At 42.3% G+C, this 20,069-nt stretch overlaps 1 protein-coding gene across 1 annotated transcript; it reads right to left on the reverse strand.

The window, feature by feature from the left end:
- tspan33a (tetraspanin 33a) lies at nucleotides 1-18,164 on the reverse strand. The gene is made up of 8 exons (XM_014208791.3): nucleotides 17,751-18,164; nucleotides 6,979-7,036; nucleotides 6,225-6,352; nucleotides 5,552-5,626; nucleotides 4,425-4,520; nucleotides 3,921-4,049; nucleotides 3,501-3,662; nucleotides 1-3,146 (listed from the first exon to the last, which is right to left on the reverse strand). The coding sequence occupies exons 1-8, from the start codon at nucleotides 17,847-17,849 to the stop codon at nucleotides 3,045-3,047; spliced, it is 849 nt and encodes a 282-aa protein (XP_014064266.2). The 5' UTR covers nucleotides 17,850-18,164; the 3' UTR covers nucleotides 1-3,044.
- Nucleotides 18,165-20,069: the final 1,905 nt, after the last annotated feature.

Genomic DNA, 20,069 nt, shown 5'->3' on the forward strand with positions numbered 1-20,069 from the left:
TTTTAGACCACCGTTTCCACTGGTATTTACCTGGTGTTTATTAGGACAATTAGAAACGGTGTCATTGGGTAGTTTATGGCACTTAATTACATGAATTCAACACAATTGGTAACCAACTAGCTGATACATGGATTGGAGTGCTTGTTGTGATGATTCCCAAAGAAACAAATATAGAATTCATAAGCTATTGTCTTTACATAAGAGAGTAATTACCATTTTACCACGTACATTCAAAGTAAATACTCTCTGTACCTAAGGGGAATTGGGAAAATAATTTTGACATGTAAAAATGTATTTTTTAATGTTAATTCTTAGGATTTTACATGGGTCAGTTCCACTAGCGGTTCTGGGGGGGGGGGGGGGGGGGGGTTATGATTATGAACATGGTATGCAGTGAAGAAAACGATATGATAACAATCATGTCTAATGTAACTGGCCCCTCTAACAGTACAACTGGCCCCAGCTTGGCCCACCCAGTTGAAATGGTCTAGAACTGCCACTGGTCAGTTTCTAGAATGAATTCCACACCCGTCTGTACCGTAAAATAAAGTGCTAACCAGTAGTCTTGAACAGTAACAGTATGTTGACCCACATTTTCAGAAAAAAAAATGGTATTCCCAGTGGACCTAGCTTGGTCGTGTTCATTAGGAACAAAACGGACTAAAACAGGACTTGTCCCATAAGAAGCGCTCAATTTCATTTTCCGTTGCGTGCTTTAATGAACACAACCCCGGTGAGGGGAAATGCCAACAGGGCTAGCCGACGGCACAACATGGTTATGTTACGGAGAGTAACAGCATTAGTGTAAACTCCAGTGTTGCAGCGCTTGCCAATCTAAACACCAGTGCTTGTGTAAAAGGCGTTACGGAAAATAAGATTGTTTATTATAAAATCAGGCCTTTCTGTTGTGCTTTCAAATGGGGAAATCCCCTAGTAGCTCAGTGAGTAATAAACTGCAATTACATTATTGGTCTGTATGGACACCCACAATGCTTCATATAAAAAATATATGCTTTATTGAAAGGAATGTATTTACAGTCCATTTAGCTTGAAATATACACTTAGTGGCCAGATTATTAGGTAAACCACTTCGTTCACGGAAATGGGTCCTCCTACAGTGAGTTACTTGTCAATGGCTTGCTATATAAAGCATGCAGATAGGCATCGGTCATTCCGTTATTGTCGATTGAAAGTTAGAATGGACAAAACGAGTCACCTGAGTGACTTTGAGCGTGGTATGATCGTCGATGCCAGGTACGCCTGTTCCAGTATCTCAGAAACGGACGGTCTCCTGGAGTTGTCAAGGGTTTATGGAGAATGGTGCGAATAACAAAAATCGTGCAAGCTAACAGGCACGCTCTCGAAACGTACAACTCGTCGGTCCTTGTCACGGATAGGCTGTTGCAGCAGGCGACCACACCTGGTTCCACTCCTATCAGCTAAAAACCAGAAGAAGCGGCTCCAGTGGGCACGCCATCACCAACACTGGACAATTGAGGAGTGGAAAAACATCGCCTGGTCCAACGAGTCAGGATTTGGCGTAAACACCATGAGTCCATGGCCCCACCTTGCCTAGTGTCAACGATACATGCTGGTGGCGGTGGTGTAATGGTGTGAGGAATGTTTTCCTGGCACACGTTAAGTCCCTCGATACCAATTGAGCAACGTTTGAACGCCACACGTTGTAGAATCCATGCACTGAAGAATTAAGGCTGTTCTGGAGGCAAAGGGGGGACAACAATTTACACTGTGTGAATGGATTTGATGTAAAACTAAATTGGAATATCCCTTAAAATGTGTAGAAACTGGGTAACACTTTACAGTAAAGGCTGTAGGTACAATGATTTATTTAAGCAATAAGGCCCGAGGGGGTGTGGTATATGGCCAATATACCACAGCTAAGGGCTGTTCTTAGGCAAGACGCAACGTGGAGTGCCTGGACACAGCCCTTAGCTGTGGTATATTGGCCACATACCACAAACCCCCGAGGTGCCTTATTGCTATTACAAACTGGTTACCAACATACTTGGCGCAGTAAAAATAAAGATTTTGTCATACACGTGGTTTACGGTCTGAAATACCACAGCTCTCAGCCAATCAGCATTCAGGGATCAAACAACCCAGTTTATAAAACTTGTTATAGCATGCATGGCAAACTACAGTCGGGAGCTTTAACATACACACCATTAGCTAATGAGCTTTATTACATTACTTGGGTTTGCTCTTCCATATTTGAGAAGGGTCGACAGAATTCTCTTGTTCTCCTCAACCCTTATGAGAGTATTAGGGGATAACTGGATGGATATCAATAACAGATCAATGTCATAAACCTCATTGACAAAAAAGTAACTGGACAGAGTCTACATTATTTTTGCAGGGTTTGGACTCCGTTTGCTGGGTTTTCTCCATTTTCAATAAATTACAGATCGTGCCATATTTGAGATCAGTCAAATGACGAATAGGTGTGAATGGAGGAGTTCTCCATTGGCTGTCTGGCTGGAGTACTTCCTGATTAGATGCGTTCCTTTTAGCTCCCCTGGGGCACAGGGTGGGCAGAGTTTCAACATTGACCATTCCATTGGTCATAAAGTGAAAACTCTACCCATCCGGGGTACTGAGTGAGCTAAAACGAACTTTTCGGAACCTTGATTTCTCAGCCATTTCACATGGGTCTGGTCCCTCAGCTACATCAACCCATTCAGGAAATAAACCATTGGTTCTGGTAGCTCAGTTGGTTAGAATATATATTGAACAAAAATAGACACGCAAGAGAATCAAGAACGCAGAAAGAAAGCAGACCACTTCGACGTCTCGACTCTTGTCAAATGGTGGATCATCCAACCAGAATCTTTGGCCTCAAAGCCAGTCCTTGCACCATTGAAATGATCAAGCAGCCTTGAAAATGAACACCATCTACATGAAAGCTTGAGCCCCATCCAGCAGAAGGGGGTAGAATTCCAGACTCCCACACCCCCTGGGTGACCCCAGAGTTGATGACTTAGTCCTGGTCCAGTCTGATTGGGTAGGACCTGATCATGACCAGGTTACTGCCAAGGGTCCGTACGGTGCTGCAGGTTGTAGTTCTGAAGCTCAATCTGGTCCTTTATCTGGTTGATCAGAATCTGAGACAAGAGGATCCCCACCAGCTAACGACAGAGAGAGAGAACACAGGAAAACAATAGAGGCTGGGTGAGCAGAGAAGTAACTTAATGTGGTTCCTGACCTTCTCTACACTTCTAGATGACATGCCCATAGAGTTAGAATGTGAATCTAAATAGACCAGGGCTGGGGTCAAAATAAATTGAAGTCAGTCAATTCAAGAAGTAAACTGAAATTCCAATTTAACAATTGAAATAACAAAATCTACTTTCAATGACTTCTTAATAACCTGAAAAGGAGAAGCTATGTATTTCTAATGTTTGATTTGAAGGAATTGAGTGACATCAATTCAAATGGACCCCAACCCTGAAATAGACTATACAAGTGTGTGTGATGTCTACCTGTGGGATGGCCAGACCCAGGGCGATGCCCCCTAGCATGAACAAGTTGCTGTGGATCCAGTTGACCAGCTTGTCGATGCAGCCATTGGTGTGGATGAAGGCACCAGCCTGCAGGAATGGCAGCCCCTGCATCCCCTGACCACACATTGTGTTAATGACCGCCTGCACACAGACGACACAGACACAGAGACAGAGACAGACAGACAGAGAGAGGGGCAGATTTGAATTACAATGCACGTGCACAAGAATGCACAAGCACGTGCATGCACATTGTGCTCTGTTGAAACTAAACCACACTTGACAATAAAGTGGAACATAAAAATAGCACACTTAACTGTAGCATGTCATGATTTAACCACTGTAACAAGTTGCTGGCCAGATGATTGTAATACCCCAAGGCCCCGATCTTTAACCCCTGACCTCATCTTTAGACAGCAGGCAGCAGGAGAAGGGAACAGAGCAGCGCTCTCGGCTGCGGTTGTCTGTGGTGCAGTTGAAGTACATGTTCTGAGACCAGTCGGTGTAGGTGACACCTCCACAACAGCTGAACTGAGGAGACGAGGACAAACAAGTCATTGGTAATGGATTGTATAGCCTGTGTAGTCAACAGCTGTCAGTCTGTATCTGTGTGAAACTTGTCAGTGTGGTGTGTAGATGTTGTCTTTTAACTCAAGAGCTTGTGAGACACATTTCTGATTAAGACCTATACAATGAACTGAACTGTTGTTTTCAGTTGAGGACGATAGAGGAACCAAAAAGGGTCATCTCAAAACCTTGGCCAAATCGGACAGAGACCCTTCAATACTGAATAAACAGTAGTGAAACTACCGTCGCTGTACAGTACCTCGAGTTCAACGTGTATTATTTGGGAACAAGTATTACAGTGAGAAAGTGTTGTTTTCCAGGTATACGTGGTCCACTCACCTCTTTCTGACCAAAATCGATGAGGTTCTGTAGGTCAATGTCATCCCTATAATGAACGATGGCATTGTTGATAATCTCACTCACTTTATTCCGTGCCTTAAGAAAATACAGAAAAAAAAGATGACATTTGCTTTAAATAATTTGTTTAGTCAATCAACTAATACACTCAATTGTACCCTGAGCAAGACAAGATTGTTCCCACAAGCAGGGGCCATTGAATTACACACAATTATTTATCCTGAGTAAATCCTGGTAATATAATACCCCCATAGTTAGAAAACAGACCTGCCTTCCTTTAAACTGCGTTCTATGTCTTTACACACATGCACACACACGCAAGCAAGCACGCACAGTGGCACGCGCACACTCAAAGTTTACACGTGGTACATTCCTCTGAAAACCAACAGCCTGTTGCTGGGTGAATTAAATCGACTGGTGAAGTGCAGTTGAAGGCAACTAGCAGCAGAGGGCTCTCTGGCCACAAGTCACTGACAAACAGCCTAAAAAAAATTACTTCCTCTTCTAAATATTCATTAGCATTTTTGTCGTCATTATCATATTTATGACCCTTATCTTACGGTAATTACTTAAATGAACTGATATGAGCACTAACTGAACCGATAGAACATTAGAAAACCTACCATATTCAACACTCACAATGTATGAAAGTCTAATCCAAAAGCATGGCTTTCGTTGGCTGCTCTTGTAAATATTGTGAATTCACGGCAAATCTTTCTCCTTTAATGATTTCTAGTTTCCTCTTGTTGTATATGCTGTGTGTACGTTTCAATTACGCAGATTTTATTCTGCACAAGAACTGCCCTTTGGGGACAGTAACAATCTATTGAATTGACCTCAAAGAGAGATGCTGCACTTCTTTAACAAGAACTGGAAAAGGACAGAATATTGGGACCTGGTCAAGGTATTATGATCTAGCTAGAGGCAGGGGTGGAGGAGACGGGACGCGTGGGAGTTCCCAGAGTCAATTCTTAGGGGGAACCGACGTGTCCAGTTTATTATGGGTAATAAAATGCTGCATGATACAACCAATAGAAATAATTCCCCATAGTGATACCCCCGTAATGATACCCCCATAATTCTGTCCTTTTCTAGTGGAGATACAGTACCTTATCTGAGAAGACGAAGCCCAGGACACCTGCAGCTAGCTGCAGCAGAAAGATGATAGTCAGGAAGATGCAGAACTGGAGGAAAGAAGGAAGGAAGGAAGGAAGGCAGAAAGGAAAGAAAGAAAGAAAGGAAAAAGAGAGTGAGAAAGAAAGAAAGAGAGAGCGAGAGAGGAAGAGTTAATCATTTGTTCAGTCTGAGGGCATGTCACTCAAGCCTTATGGATAAGAATGTATTAGCCTGGTAATCTTTCAGGGGTCAAAACCCCCCATCAGCAGATACTTTAGTCCTCCTCAGGTTATCTCATACTAGGCTATTCAAATGATAGAGCACAACACAGATGATAACTGGCAGTATTTTAGAATGCATCCTTCCTTCCAGCCTGCCTTCCTTGAGGTAGAGATCACTGATTCATACATTTGGCTATGTGAAAGCACAATTTCTATCTTATTGCTTTCACCCACCAATCCTTAACAGATCACTGATTTCTTCAAGGAAGGTAGGTAGGCATGAAGGTTCTATTTATCAAATCTGCATTGTGGGGAATAGGTTCCTAAGTAAGCATTTCACGGTGAAGTCTACACCTGTTGTATTCTGTGAATGGGACCAATAACATTTGATTTTGATTTGAGGATGCTCTTTTAAAAAGAGTTAGAAGTGGGCTAGACCACTGACTGTGTGTAGGAGGCAGATGTTCTCTCTGAGGGAGCCCACACAGCCACAGAAGGTGATGAAGAACATGAGCACCCCCACGATCAGCAGCAGGATGGCAGGGTCCACCGCTAGATAGGCCATGGCTGCCTCTGGGAGAGGGACAAAGAGGGAGAGAAGGGACAGAGAGCAAGTGAAAGAATCATGTACCAGAGAGAGTGGAAAGAGAGAGTATACGTGGCGCCAAAGAGAGAGAGAGAGAGAGAGAGAGAGAGAGAGAGAGAGAGAGAGAGAGAGAGTGTATGTGGCGCCAGAGTGAGAGAGAGCGCTTGATTTGTTTACAATGACTGAAGTTGGTTCTTATCTGAGAAGGAATTACAAACATAGTGGGGATATTCATCAAACCTTAGAAGAAGTTGTGAGCCGTTTGCATTTTTGACATTCTTCCTAACAGAGGGACCTTTGGAACCACAAACAAAATGACATACTCTATAAACGTCCTGTACTGCCTTGGCATTTCTGCCTTGGTGTTGCGACCAGGGTCGTGTTCATAAAGGCACAAAACAGGAGAAATGGAGTGAAACAGGATGGGATGAGACTACCTGGTCCAATAAGAAACTAACATTTTCGTTTTCCATTTAAAACGTTTAGCTACAGTATGGTGTATGACCTAGGCCTATTGAACTCAGTACGAAAGCACCACTAGAATGCCATACAAACAGCTCTGGAAATTCACACTGAATGTATGCATCGATTGAGTCAATGGAGGATCACTTACCGGAATGTTTCATCATCCTCGCGTAAATGCCAATAGACATCAACACCAATGAGATCATCTGATAAAATGAAAAGAAAAAAAGTCAATGTTATTTTTGTTGCTGTAAATAGGCATATGGAGTAGAACGATATGAGAGTAGACTGAATATGAACCTGGACATAGTGTCTTTATGAAAGTATGACACAGGAGAAAGACACTCAGTCTCAAAGGAGGAGAACAGGAGGGATTTAAACTGTCCAATGCAGATGTTTTTATCTCAATATCAAATAATTAATTACCTTACTGTGATTTTTTGTTTTTGACCATTTTAATTGAAAACAAAAACACCTTCTTGGAAAAGAGCAATTTCTCAATCAAAAATGTTTCTAGGATTGTCTGGGAGTGGTCTGAGTGGGAAGGGGAAAACTGAAAACTAGCTGTTATTGGCAGAGAGGTTTGGAATAATTTTTTTATTGGTCTATTAGCAAATGTACTACCTGGTGATGTCACCAGGCAGGCCAAAAGTACATTTTCAAACAGCTCTTACAGTAAAAGGGCATTATCATATTCACAATATTATTCCAACCTCAGTGTGGAAATGTATATAAAACACAGTAAGGAGGTATGTGAGAAAAAGCTCACTCTGAAAATGGAACTCTTCTCCTTTAAGAGCAGACCATAGTTATAACTCTATGGAGCAGATCCACACACTCAGCCAGGCAGGAGCTAGGGGATGTCACTACGCTGAAGTGACACTTAACATTCGACTACAGAAACTTTAAGCTGCTTTTCAGAATCAGAATTTTCCCCCTGGAGACCGCTGAATTGTATAAAACATGTCATTTTTTTGTTTCCGTCTGATTCTGAGGAGAGAGAAAATACCCATCCACACAGCAGAGAGTGGAGAGAGAGGTTACTGTAGCAGGTGAGGAGAAGTCATCTTCCTGCTACACACGTCCTGCTATTAATCCTTTCTGGTTAAAGTTGGATTTTATCTTTAAACTACAGTCGTGGCCAAAAGTTTTGAAAATGACACAAATATTAATTTTCACAAAGTTTGCTGCTTCAGTGTCTTTAGATATTTTTGTCAGATGTTACTATGCAATACTGAAGTATAATTACAAGAATTTCATAAGTGTCAAAGGCTTTTATTGACAATTACATGAAGTTGATGCAAATAGTCAATATTTTCAGTGTTGACCCTTCTTTTTCAAGACCTCTGCAATCCGCCCTGGCATGCTGTAAATTAACTTCTGGGCCACATCCTGACTGATGGCAGCCCATTCTTGCATAATCAATGCTTGGAGTTTGTCAGAATTTGTGGGGTTTTGTTTGTCCACCCGCATCTTGAAGATTGACCACAAGTTCTCAATGGGATTAAGGTCTGGGGAGTATCCTGGCCATGGACCCAAAATATCGATGTTTTGTTCCCTGAGCCACTTAGTTCCATCATGCTGGAAAAGGCATTGTTCATCACCAAACTGTTCCTGAATGGTTGGGAGAAGTTTCTCTCTGAGGATGTGTTGGTACCATTCTTTATTCCTGGCTGTGTTCTTAGGCAAAATTGTGAGTGAGCCCACTCCCTTGGCTGAGAAGCAACCCCACACATGAATGGTCTCAGGATGCTTTACTGTTGGCATGACACAGGACTGATGGTAGTGCTCACCTTGTCTTCTCCGGACAAGCTTTTTTTCCAGATGCCCCAAACAATCGTAAAGGGGATTCATCAGAGAAAATGACTTTACCCCAGTCCTCAGCAGTCCAATCCCTGTACCTTTTGCAGAATATCAGTCTGTCCCTGATGCTTTTCCTGGAGAGAAGCGGCTTCTTCGCTGCCCTTCTTAACACCAGGCCATCCTCCAAAAGTCTTCGCCTCACTGTGCGTGCAGATGCACTCACACCTGCCTGCTGCCATTCCTGAGCAAGCTCTGTACTGGTGATGCCCCGATCCCGCAGCTGAATCAACTTTAGGAAACGGTCCTGGCGCTTGCTGGATTTTCTTGGGCGCCCTGAAGCCTTCTTCACAACAATTGAACCGCTCTCCTTGAAGTTCGTGATGATCTGATAAATGGTTGATTTAGGTGCAATCTTACTGGCAGCAATATCCTTGCCTGTGAAGCGCTTTTTGTGCAAAGCAATGATGACGGCACGTGTTTCCTTGCAGGTAACCATGTTCGACAGAGGAAGAACAATGATTCCAAGCACCACCCTCCTTTTGAAGCTTCCAGTCTGTTATTCGAACTCAATCAGCATGACAGAGTGATCTCCAGCCTTGTCCTCGTCAACACTCACACCTGTGTTAATGAGAGAATCACTGACGATGTCAACTGGTCCTTTTGTGGCAGGGCAAAAATGCAGTGAAAATGTTTTTTGGGGATTCAGTTCATTTGCATGGCAAAGAGGGATTTTGCAATTAATTGCACTTCATCTGATCACTCTTCATAACATTCTGGAGTATATGCAAATTGCATCATACAAACTGAGGCAGCAGACTTTGTGAAAATTTATATTTGTGTCATTCTCAAAACTTTTGGCCACGACTGTACATTAAAAATGGTTAAAATAAGCCCTGATAAGTAGCTCTACAGTGAAATTCAGTAAAAGTATGATGTCTTTAGAATGAAGAACTGATTTATTCAAATTAAGATTAGCTCTTATCTTCCTTGACTCATCCAGGAAGTCAGTTCATGGCTATATTTTATTGTGTTCCAGAAATGGTGTCCCTCAGTAGTCTGCTGTCTGAAGAGCAGTTCCTGTGTTCCTGTCTGGATGTGTTCACTGACCCTGTCACCACTTCATGTGGACACACCTTCTGCATGGCCTATATCAGTGGATACTGGAATACCACTGACCTGTGCCAGTGTCCAATGTATAAGCAGAAGGTTTACACCGGACCAGAGCTTTGCGTCAATACTTTCATCGCTGAGATGGCTGTTCAGTTTAGAAAGTCTGTTCAAGGGAAAGTTCCCAGCTGCCCAGGCCAGCAGCCTGCCGAGCCGGGAGAAGTGTCCGCTGACGTCTGCACTGGGAAAAAGCTCAAGGCACTAAAGTCCTGCTTGGAGTGTCTGACCTCCTACTGTGAGACTCACCTGCAGCCTCATCAGATTCATCAGCACTGAAGAGACACAAACTGATCAACCCTGTGGAGAACCTGGAAGACATGATGTGAAAGAAGCACAACACACTCATGGAGCTGTTCTGTAGGACTGACCAGATGTGTGTGTGTGTCAGTTCTGCACAGAGACTGACCACACCGTCCCTCTCGAGGAAGAGTTTGGGGAGAGGAAGGCTCAGCTGGGGAAGACGGAGTCACAAGTGCAGCAAATGATCCGGGAGCGACTGCAGAAAATCAATGATATCAAAACGCTCAGTGGAGGTCAGCAAGAAAGACGCAAATCGAGAAATAGCAGATGTGCAGTTCTTCACTGCTCTGGTGGAGTTCATTGAAAGAAGTTCATTGGGGTGATTGAGAAGAAGCAGAAAGCAGCAGAGAGGCGGGCGGAAGGGCTCATTAAAGAGCTGGAGCAGGAAATCACTGAGTTGAAGAGGAGAAGCACTGAGCTAGAGCAGATTTCACACACTGAGGACCACCTTCATCTAGTCCAGAGCTTCCCATCCCTGTGCACCCCATGAACACCAGGGACTGGACTAAGATCAGTGTTTACTGTGATCTGTGTGTGGGGAACTTAAGGAGAGCTGTGTCTCAGCTGGAGGATACCGTAACCAAGGAGATGGAGAAGTTGTGTGATGCTGAGATGAAGAGGGTCCAGCAATGGGCAGTGGATGTGACTCTAGACCCTGATACAAGACATCGATATCTTGTTCTGTCTGAGGATGGGGAAAAAAAGTGAGAGATGGGTACAGGCAACATACTCTCTAATATGACCTAGAAAGGCATTGGAATATTCCCAGTGTCATGGGAAAGGAGGGCTTCTCCTCAGGAAGATTCTACTACGAGGTGCAGGTTGAGGGAAAAACGACTAGGTTTTGGGAGTAATTAAAGAGTCCACAAACAGAGCCCTCTTGTTACGGTACCCTGAAAATGGATTCTGGAATGCACGACTCCTAGGTGATTGGGTCTGTCCTATTGGTTGCACCCCAGTCTGCCTTAAGAAGAAGCTCAGGAGAGTGGGGGTGTTTGTGGATTTTGAGGAGGGTCAGGTCTCCTTTTATGATGTGGAGAACAAGTTTCATATCTTCTCTTTCATTGGCAACACCTTCACTTAGAAACTATATCCATACTTCAACCCTGGTTGTTATGGTGGTGACAACTCAGCCCCATTGGTCATCTCTCCTGTCAATCACCCAGATTGACAATGAAATGGGAAAATATTGATTATCAGTTAACACCCTGCAGAGGTGCTGTAGGCCTACGAGTCCTGAACTTTTCATGATTCTTAACTCAACCATTGTGGTGACTTGAACTCAGTCTTGATCAATAGTAACTTAAGCCTTCTTCACATTGCAGGCCTTAAATGCTCAAATCAGTTTTATTTTCCAAATCCATTTAGGAATACTGACTGTCCAAACAGCAAGTTACAAGTGACCAAATCAGATGTGTGTGTGTTAAGACTGCAGTCATTTGCTGACAAGGCTATGCTAGTTGTTATAGTAACGATGGGTGTGTGCACAGTGGCATAGGCTGATTGGTGGTGTGGTGCTCGTGCTTCCTAGCACTCAGAAGTTATGTAGCAGGCTAAGGTGACGACTCCTGCCATGGACGTTTCCCAGTTGCTTTGAATGTTCAAAATCATAGTGCAAGGACACTTTTAAAGCCTCAAAAGGATAAGATGATCCAACTTTCAAAAGGAGTCCTTTTTGGCCACAGCAGTCAACTAGCTAGCTGGGTAGCTTTCAAACATGCACTAGTTTGTTTGTAAACAATTAACTAGCTAATTGGCTACCACATGATCTTGTCAAACTGTCAAAAGAGTAGCTAGCAAGCAACAAGAGATGCCAAATAACAGTCTAAAAACCACTTGATAATTCAGATTTGACCGTTCAGACATAAATCTGATTCCTGGCCATGTGACATATCAGACTTCAAACAACCGATGAATGTGGTTTGAAATGTGGCTTGAAATATCCTATTCCATGTGCTTTTTGGATGTTCAGACTGAAGGAAAAATAACAGATTACAATGGGATATGCAACAACAAAAAAAGGATTTGAGTCACTTCAAACTGCCAATGTGAACCAGGCTTTAGTTGTTCATTAAAGTTTCTCTCCTTTGCATAATTCAACATGCTATCTACAACTCTTTTATTACCTAACAAGCCTCACTAATATACACTGAACAAAAATATAAAACCCAACATGTAAAGTGTTGGTCCCATGTTTTATGAGCTGAAATAAAAGATCCCAGAAATGTTCCATACGCACAAAAAGCTTTTCTTTCAAATTCAATGCAGAAATTTCTTTACATCCCTGTTAGAGAGCATTTCTCCTTTGCCAAGATAATCCATCCACCTGCCAGGTGTTGCATATCAATAAGATGATCATAGAGCATGATCATTACACAGGTGCACCTTGTGTTGGGGACAATAATGTGCAGTTGTGTCACACAGGGAACATGCAATTGGTATGCCGACTACAGGAAAGTCCACCAGAGCTGTTAACAGAGAATTTAATGTTAATTTCTCTACCATAAGCCGCCTCCGTTGTTTTAGAGAATTTGGCAGTACATCCAACCTGCCTCACAACCGTAGACCACGTGTATGGCGTAGTGTGGGCGAGCGGTTTGCTAATGTCAATGTTATGAACAAAGTGCCCCATGGTGGCGGTGGGGTTATGGTATGGGCAGGCATAAGCTATGGACAATGAGAACAATTTCATTGTATCAATGGCAATTTGAATGCACAGAGTTACATTGACGAGATCCTAAGGCCCAGTTTATATTTTTGTTCAGTATCCTAAGCTAGCTATTTTTCTTTATGCTGTGAACTGTAGCTTGAAAGATTGTCAGAGCACAAGTTTTAGCATAAGCAAGGGACTTGTGACTCAACTCTAACGATAGGCCTTGGGACTCTAGTGGGACTTGAGGTTTAGTCACTTGACTACATCACTAGCAATGTGTACGTAACTTAAAACATAAACAAAACAAATTCAGTGCATGTCAGAACAGAACAGAACCATTGGAAAGTGGGTGTGCTGTAGTATTTACACTAGTTTTAGTCAGTGAGTAAAAGTGGCATACAATGTAAAACTAAATAGATTCTCAAATATACAGTTTAGCACACTGAGAATCATATAACGGAACCGACGAACAACATTCAACTAGTGACTTTATCCATAATAGGCTGATGGGTCAATGTTCAGAACTAGTGAGTTGGGATATGTTCTGTTCTATAGAGTTCGTTCTCGTTTGACTAAATAAACAACTTGGCAGCGATCAGCGATAATGGCCCTTTCACTTTTTTTTCCAACCTGCAGCTTCACCAACATAACAGGGAGTGCACAGCAACCCCTCTCCCACTCCAGTATCCAGTTACCACACCTTGCACTTTGGAGGGAAAAGCCTAGTCTGTCCTCCGAGTAAGGACTAGTCTTCCTCTGCACAAAGGAAGCTAAATGGATAGTTTACAAAAAACACTGTTGTCATGTGTGCAAAGATAGAGAATAAACTCTTGAGCCATCTATCCAGTCATTAGTTTGAGTTGAGCGATTCATTGGTTGTGGTGTAAATTTTGCCCTCTAAGTTATTTAGGGAAAATGGAAACAGAAAATGAGCGGCCTTCCTACAGCTCTGTACCTCAAATGGAATTGCCATGTGGTCACTAGAGACAGATATCTTCCTTGGTGGTTTGTTCAGATAACCTCTCACACCATAGTTCACATTTGTAGCAATACTGATGACTCCCTCGCTTTTAACAGTCTACGCAGGGTGTTAGATGTGTCCTTCCAGACACATTCTCCAGCTAGCCAGAGGGGGTGAAAAACTATGTCAAAAATGCATTCCTCACAGCCAGAGATGCAAGTTTTTACAAGATCTTATCCTGCTTGCACAAGGCCAAAGAGTAGCTCTGACTTGTGCTTGTGGTACGTTGTGAGGGACTGGACCGTAACAATCAGGAGTTTGTTTTTAGGACGTCCATGTTCAAACTTGTAAATCAATGTAGAAGTGGCCAGGGGTGAAGATGGGGGGGAAACCTGGTTCCGTCCACGTTCTGGGAGTGAAATCTTTTTGACATGTAAAAAATAGTTTATGGTGAATGAAATTAGTTTACATTAGTGTGTTCCTGAGTTACTCTTTTTCCATGTCCACTTCTGCAGGTGACCCATGTGGTAAATTTAGCAGATGTAATGATACCATTATTGTACATAATGAAGAATCAAACCTGAAAGTATTTTGAGGACACATCCAGGTGTGGACACACTGACACTGTAGCCTACATGTTGTTTTGCACATAGCTAACCTCAAGCCTGTCATTTCCTGTCTATGAATCTGCCTTTATCTGCTATGCATAGGAAGGACTAGCTCTGGTCTCGTTGCACAACCAGAAAGAGTTGCCTCTGATAGTTAATTAACTCCTCTCTGTTAGTAGAGGAACGCCTACTAAACACCCTGGACCAGAGCTAAGGTGTTAGTAGAGGAACGCCTACTAAACACCCTGGACCAGAGCTAAGGTGTTAGTAAAGGAATGTGTACTAAACACCCTGGACCAGAGCTAAGGTGTTAGTAGAGGAACGACTACTAAACAACCTGGACCAGAGCTAAGGTGTTAGTAGAGGAACGCCTACTAAACAACCTGGACCAGAGCTAAGGTGTTAGTAGAGGAACGCCTACTAAACAACCTGGACCAGAGCTAAGGTGTTAGTAAAGGAACGCCTACTAAACAACCTGGACCAGAGCTAAGGTGTTAGTAGAGGAACGCCTACTAAACAACCTGGACCAGAGCTAAGGTGTTAGTAAAGGAACGCCTACTAAACAACCTGGACCAGAGCTAAGGTGTTAGTAGAGGAACGCCTACTAAACAACCTGGACCAGAGCTAAGGTGTTAGTAGAGGAACGCCTACTAAACACCCTGGACCAGAGCTAAGGTGTTAGTAGAGAAACGCCTACTAAACAACCTGGACCAGAGCTAAGGTGTTAGTAAAGGAACGCCTACTAAACAACCTGGACCAGAGCTAAGGTGTTAGTAGAGAAACGCTTACTAAACACCCTGGACCAGAGCTAAGGTGTTAGTAGAGGAACGCCTACTAAACAACCTGGACCAGAGCTAAGGTGTTAGTAGAGGAACGCCTACTAAACACCCTGGACCAGAGCTAAGGTGTTAGTAGAGGAACGCCTACTAAACAACCTGGACCAGAGCTAAGGTGTTAGTAGAGGAACGCCTACTAAACAACCTGGACCAGAGCTAAGGTGTTAGTAAAGGAATGTGTACTAACACCCTGGAGCAGAGCTAAGGTGTTAGTAAAGGAATGTGTACTAACACCCTGGAGCAGAGCTAAGGTGTTAGTAAAGGAATGTGTACTAAACACTCTGGACCAGAGCTAAGGTGTTAGTAAAGGAATGTGTACTAACACCCTGGACCAGAGCTAAGGTGTTAGTAGAGGAACGCCTACTAAACAACCTGGACAAGAGCTAAGGTGTTAGTAAAGGAATGTGTACTAACACCCTGGAGCAGAGCTAAGGTGTTAGTAAAGGAATGTGTACTAACACCCTGGACCAGAGCTAAGGTGTTAGTAAAGGAATGTGTACTAACACCCTGGACCAGAGCTAAGGTGTTAGTAGAGGAATACGTACTAACACCCTGGAGCAGAGCTAAGGTAGGCTAACGTTTATGCTAGGTTTCCGCTAGTTATGGAATGTAAACACAGCAGAACTGGACATAAATCCACGTCAAAACCTATTAACACTGCAAAGCAGTACAGACTAAAACCCAACACTGGAAATCCCAGTCTGCAATAACAAGGCTGCTTGTTCTTGCGTCTTAGTCTGAAATCCCCTTAGTGTTGAACAGTGAGTGAAAGTTATGGTTCCCCCAAGCACCTGACAGTAGGCTGACACATCTGTACTATCAATTTGCGTATTTTGCAAACTTCTGCTTCCAGAGTTGTTCATGGCTGGCTGCCTTTTTATAGTTGTTAAAGATATTCTGTACTCAAGGACAACGTTTGGGGAAGTAGCTAAATCAGTTGGCATGCTGACAATCATAAACAAAGCAGATGTCATGAGATCAGGAGCATTCAGAGTGGCACATTTTTCCCCAGATGTTTTTCTATTGAACAGATCATGAGAGATGATAGCAGTGGGGAGAGAGAGAGAGTGGTTGTGTCAAAGGGCACTAGGCCAGATTCTAGCCTTTGCCGACACTATAGACATGTGTGCCTACACTGACAGCCAAGGCATGGGATGATTGCCTATGCTGTGTGATGTTAAAGCAGGGCCCATATCAAAGGTATGAACTCAATACAGAACACCAAGCCTGGATATTTCAAAGAGCTCCTATCTCCTAATGTGTCATAGGTTGCTCAGAACAGCGCCGACACTACCATCACCATCAAAGGCACATCAGTGCTTGGTGACACAGTGATTGGGGGGGGGGGGGGGGGGGGGGGAAGAGGATGGGGTCCTTCTCACATATTTTGATACAAACTGGGACAAGGAAAGCTCATTCAAAAGGAAAAGAAAATGGGGCCAAGATTAGTTTCTGATAGTCAAACATGCCAAATGCAGCTGTAACAAGCATTTGATGAGGTCTAGCAACAACAAACAAGAAAAGAGCAAACAGCCCTCTCACAGATAACTCTTTCAACAGCTTTCTAGGATGTGATTGAAGTATGTAAGAGGCATATTTGATACGCTCATTTGACTGTTAAACAGATTTGGAGAGGAGAGTGCATGGGCCCCCTTTTCACAGAACCCCATGTTGCACCATCAGCATATGAATAAATGAAACTTTGCGTTGCTTGGCAACAGCTTGGTTAAAAAAGGAGTTGTGACAGTGGACTGGCATATAAAGAGCAGTGTATAATGGAGTTTTGTTTACTGCTCCTATTGGTTTTCACATTATTATTGAAATGAGAGTCTGGATCCCCTCTATATAAAGACTATTCATTTAGGTCTAAACGTATTCTAGCAGCCAACGTCTATCAAGACTAGATCCATTATTAATGGAGTAAAATTGGTTATTTAAACACAAATGACAGTTCCAAAACAAGGTGACACTTTGACCAATGAGAGAGCTGCAGGGTATGTGCAGGCATTCCTTAGCTTGCCTGTAGCTCCATTCCTCACCACTATCACAGCTGTGATGTTGTAGCTGCTGTTTAAACATGTTCATCAGCAATAAGCACTGCTTCAGTATGACACTAGTCATTGGAGTCAAACATGAAGCAGAATACAACCTCTACTTCTCGATCATGTACTCCTTTGAATAGGCAATATTGGTTATTTTCCACGGTTAAGGATTGATTATGATTGTTTTGTAGCATAGAAGCAAAGGCATAAAAACATTGCTAAACGTTTCATCCTATTGAATATGTTGCCGAAGGCCAATGGTTAGAAAAACCAGCCCAGTGAATGATCATTGGGGGGGGGGGGTTCTCATGCATTCACACAATAATAAACTAACAGCCTAAATCAATGATTAACCAGTCCTCACAGCAATGTAGCCTAAATTACTGGAACTTGCTCACGTCCAATGAAAACTATAGCCTAACAGCAAATGGATATTTACAATTTGTACAATGAAAATGTGTGCGTAAACTTAAATTAGGCAGAGTGAGGTGCACAGATTACGCAAAATCAGCAGACAAAACCAGCAAAAATTTAAACATTAAATACTTACCCAAAATATTAAGTTAAAAAGGAAAAGTAGATATTTGACAACTGGGCTGACAAAGCTGAACTCTTTATCGTAAGTCGCCAGCGCGGCTCTTTTCCCCATGGTTAAAAATCAGAATTCCCAATCCGTGCGTAAATGTAGGCTATCACCTTCCTTGGTCTTTCCGCAATAGTCCAAGTATATCAACACATTCATACGTGCGTTTATAGCTACTTTTTTATTTACGGTTTTTATTTACGGAGTAAAGTACAGTAGCCTAAGTTGTAGGGCGAGTCACTACTCACACTCGGTGGTGCTGGATTCCTATTACATTTCCTTATTCAGACAAGTCTAGAGAAAATAGGCTACATACACAACAGAGACACGAGCAAAAGCCTACAGCCGCAGCGCAACCTTGGGTTTGTAAAGAGGGCGTCTTTCTCAGTATTGTGCGAAGTGGGTCACCTGTTTCAAAGTTGCTAGTGCTACTGTGATTAATGATTGACGGATGTAGCCGAATGCGTAACTTTGAATTTGTTTGGTATCTGCAATGTAATCAATTACAAAACAATACAAAATAAAAACTATTAATTTGCTTTATATAATTAAAACATGATTAACAAACCAATTTTCTGCTTGAGGTTTGAGGCTATAGGTGCATTTGACGACAGAAGATCAAACTGGTACACAAACTACACAATAAATACACACTTGCTAAATTTTACATGATTTAGCCTAACACAGTGTCAAATGTTATAATGTAAAGGGTTTGTCAGTTTGGCATTAAAGGCCCAATTAGCCGTTTTTATATCAATATCAAATAATTTATGGGTAACAGTTAGCTAAGTACATTAATGTAATAGATTTCCATAAAAAATGGCAAAAAACTATTTCTCAAGCAAGAATTTTGCTAGGACTTTCTGTGAGTGGTCTGAGTTGGGAGGTGAAAACTGAAAACTAGCTGTTATTGGCAGAATAAGGAATTAGAATACTAGACTAGACTTGACACTTCTTATGATGGTCTAAAGGTCAGTTATTTCGATCAGATATTGTGTAAAATAATACATTTTAAGAATTTAAAATGTAGCACTCACAGCTTTCCAAAAAAAACAAAATTTTGACATTTAGGATCATGTATTTTAGAGGCTATTTATACAGAAAATGTATATAAAACCTGTAAAAAAAACCCTGTATTTATAATTATCTGACAATATTTTAATGCACAATTTCGGGTATATCACATGCCTTACATGTATTTTTCTGCATAAATACAATCTGGATTATGCCTCAACGGCCATTCATAGACTAGTTTGGATTTGTCCCTGACCAATTTGGCTGCCATTTTCACTCCATTCTGGAACTTTGAGGGTTTATAACATAGACCCCCTCTAGTAATTTAATAGGATCTCTATGTTTGGAACTCTCTTTGTTAATGGTGTATTAACCAAATTACCGCCTGGTGACGTCACCTGGCAAGCCGAAACTCCCGCCCATGCAAACCTGCTGATTAGAAGGTCCTATGTAGATTGGATTTTCAAGCAGCAACTATCAGGATTTTTTTAACGCTTTTACAGTGTTAGTTAATCAGCTGTTGTACAATTGCTACAAAACATAGGAAAACTGAACTTTGACTGCAATGGGCCTTTAAATAATCTGACAAAGTGTGAGTGACTCAACATGACAGTATTGCTTAGGTCATGGCTTTGTCTGGACATGCAGAATTGAGACAGGCAGTTCCTTTGAGATTGATGTTCTCATATGATTACAAAGTAAAACAGATGCACAAAAAGAGAACAGTGAATAGTATTCATGCCTTGAATTGTGAGGAAATTCAGATTACCATGTGCCTTCATCTGAGATCACCATTCTTTTTTAAAAAGTGATACAAAATAAAATAAAAAGGACCAAATAATTTTACCTTATGGCCTGTAATGAATGCTGTGATGTGTAAAGGGAGAATGCTGTTATGCCAGGGTATCACACTACACAGACCCTGTCCAGAAGGCTTTTGAGGCCTGGGACTCTCTTAGTCACTGGCAGCCTTCCAGGTAGCCCTCCTCTGGGGTCGCCCTTGAGTGCCAGCTGGCTGCCTGCTAGCACCAGACAAGTTGGGTCTGGTCGTCTTATTTCTGTAAAGAGGCTATGGATTAAAGGGTCCTCTGTTCAGTAGGACATGCTCATAGCCTATAGAGTAGAGTGGAGAAAATACATGAATGTAGCCAACCTAACTTGTTATTTTTTGCCTGATAAGTAGTAGTAGTAGCAATGAAAGTAGTGGTGGTGAAATTGGTACACCCAATTGGCCATTTAAGATTGACTTTGAAGGGTTGAAGTTGTCAAGTT

The sequence above is a fragment of the Salmo salar genome, chromosome 07 (genome assembly GCF_965601325.2).
Source record: "Salmo salar chromosome 07, fSalSal1, whole genome shotgun sequence".
Lineage (NCBI taxonomy): Eukaryota > Metazoa > Chordata > Actinopteri > Salmoniformes > Salmonidae > Salmo > Salmo salar.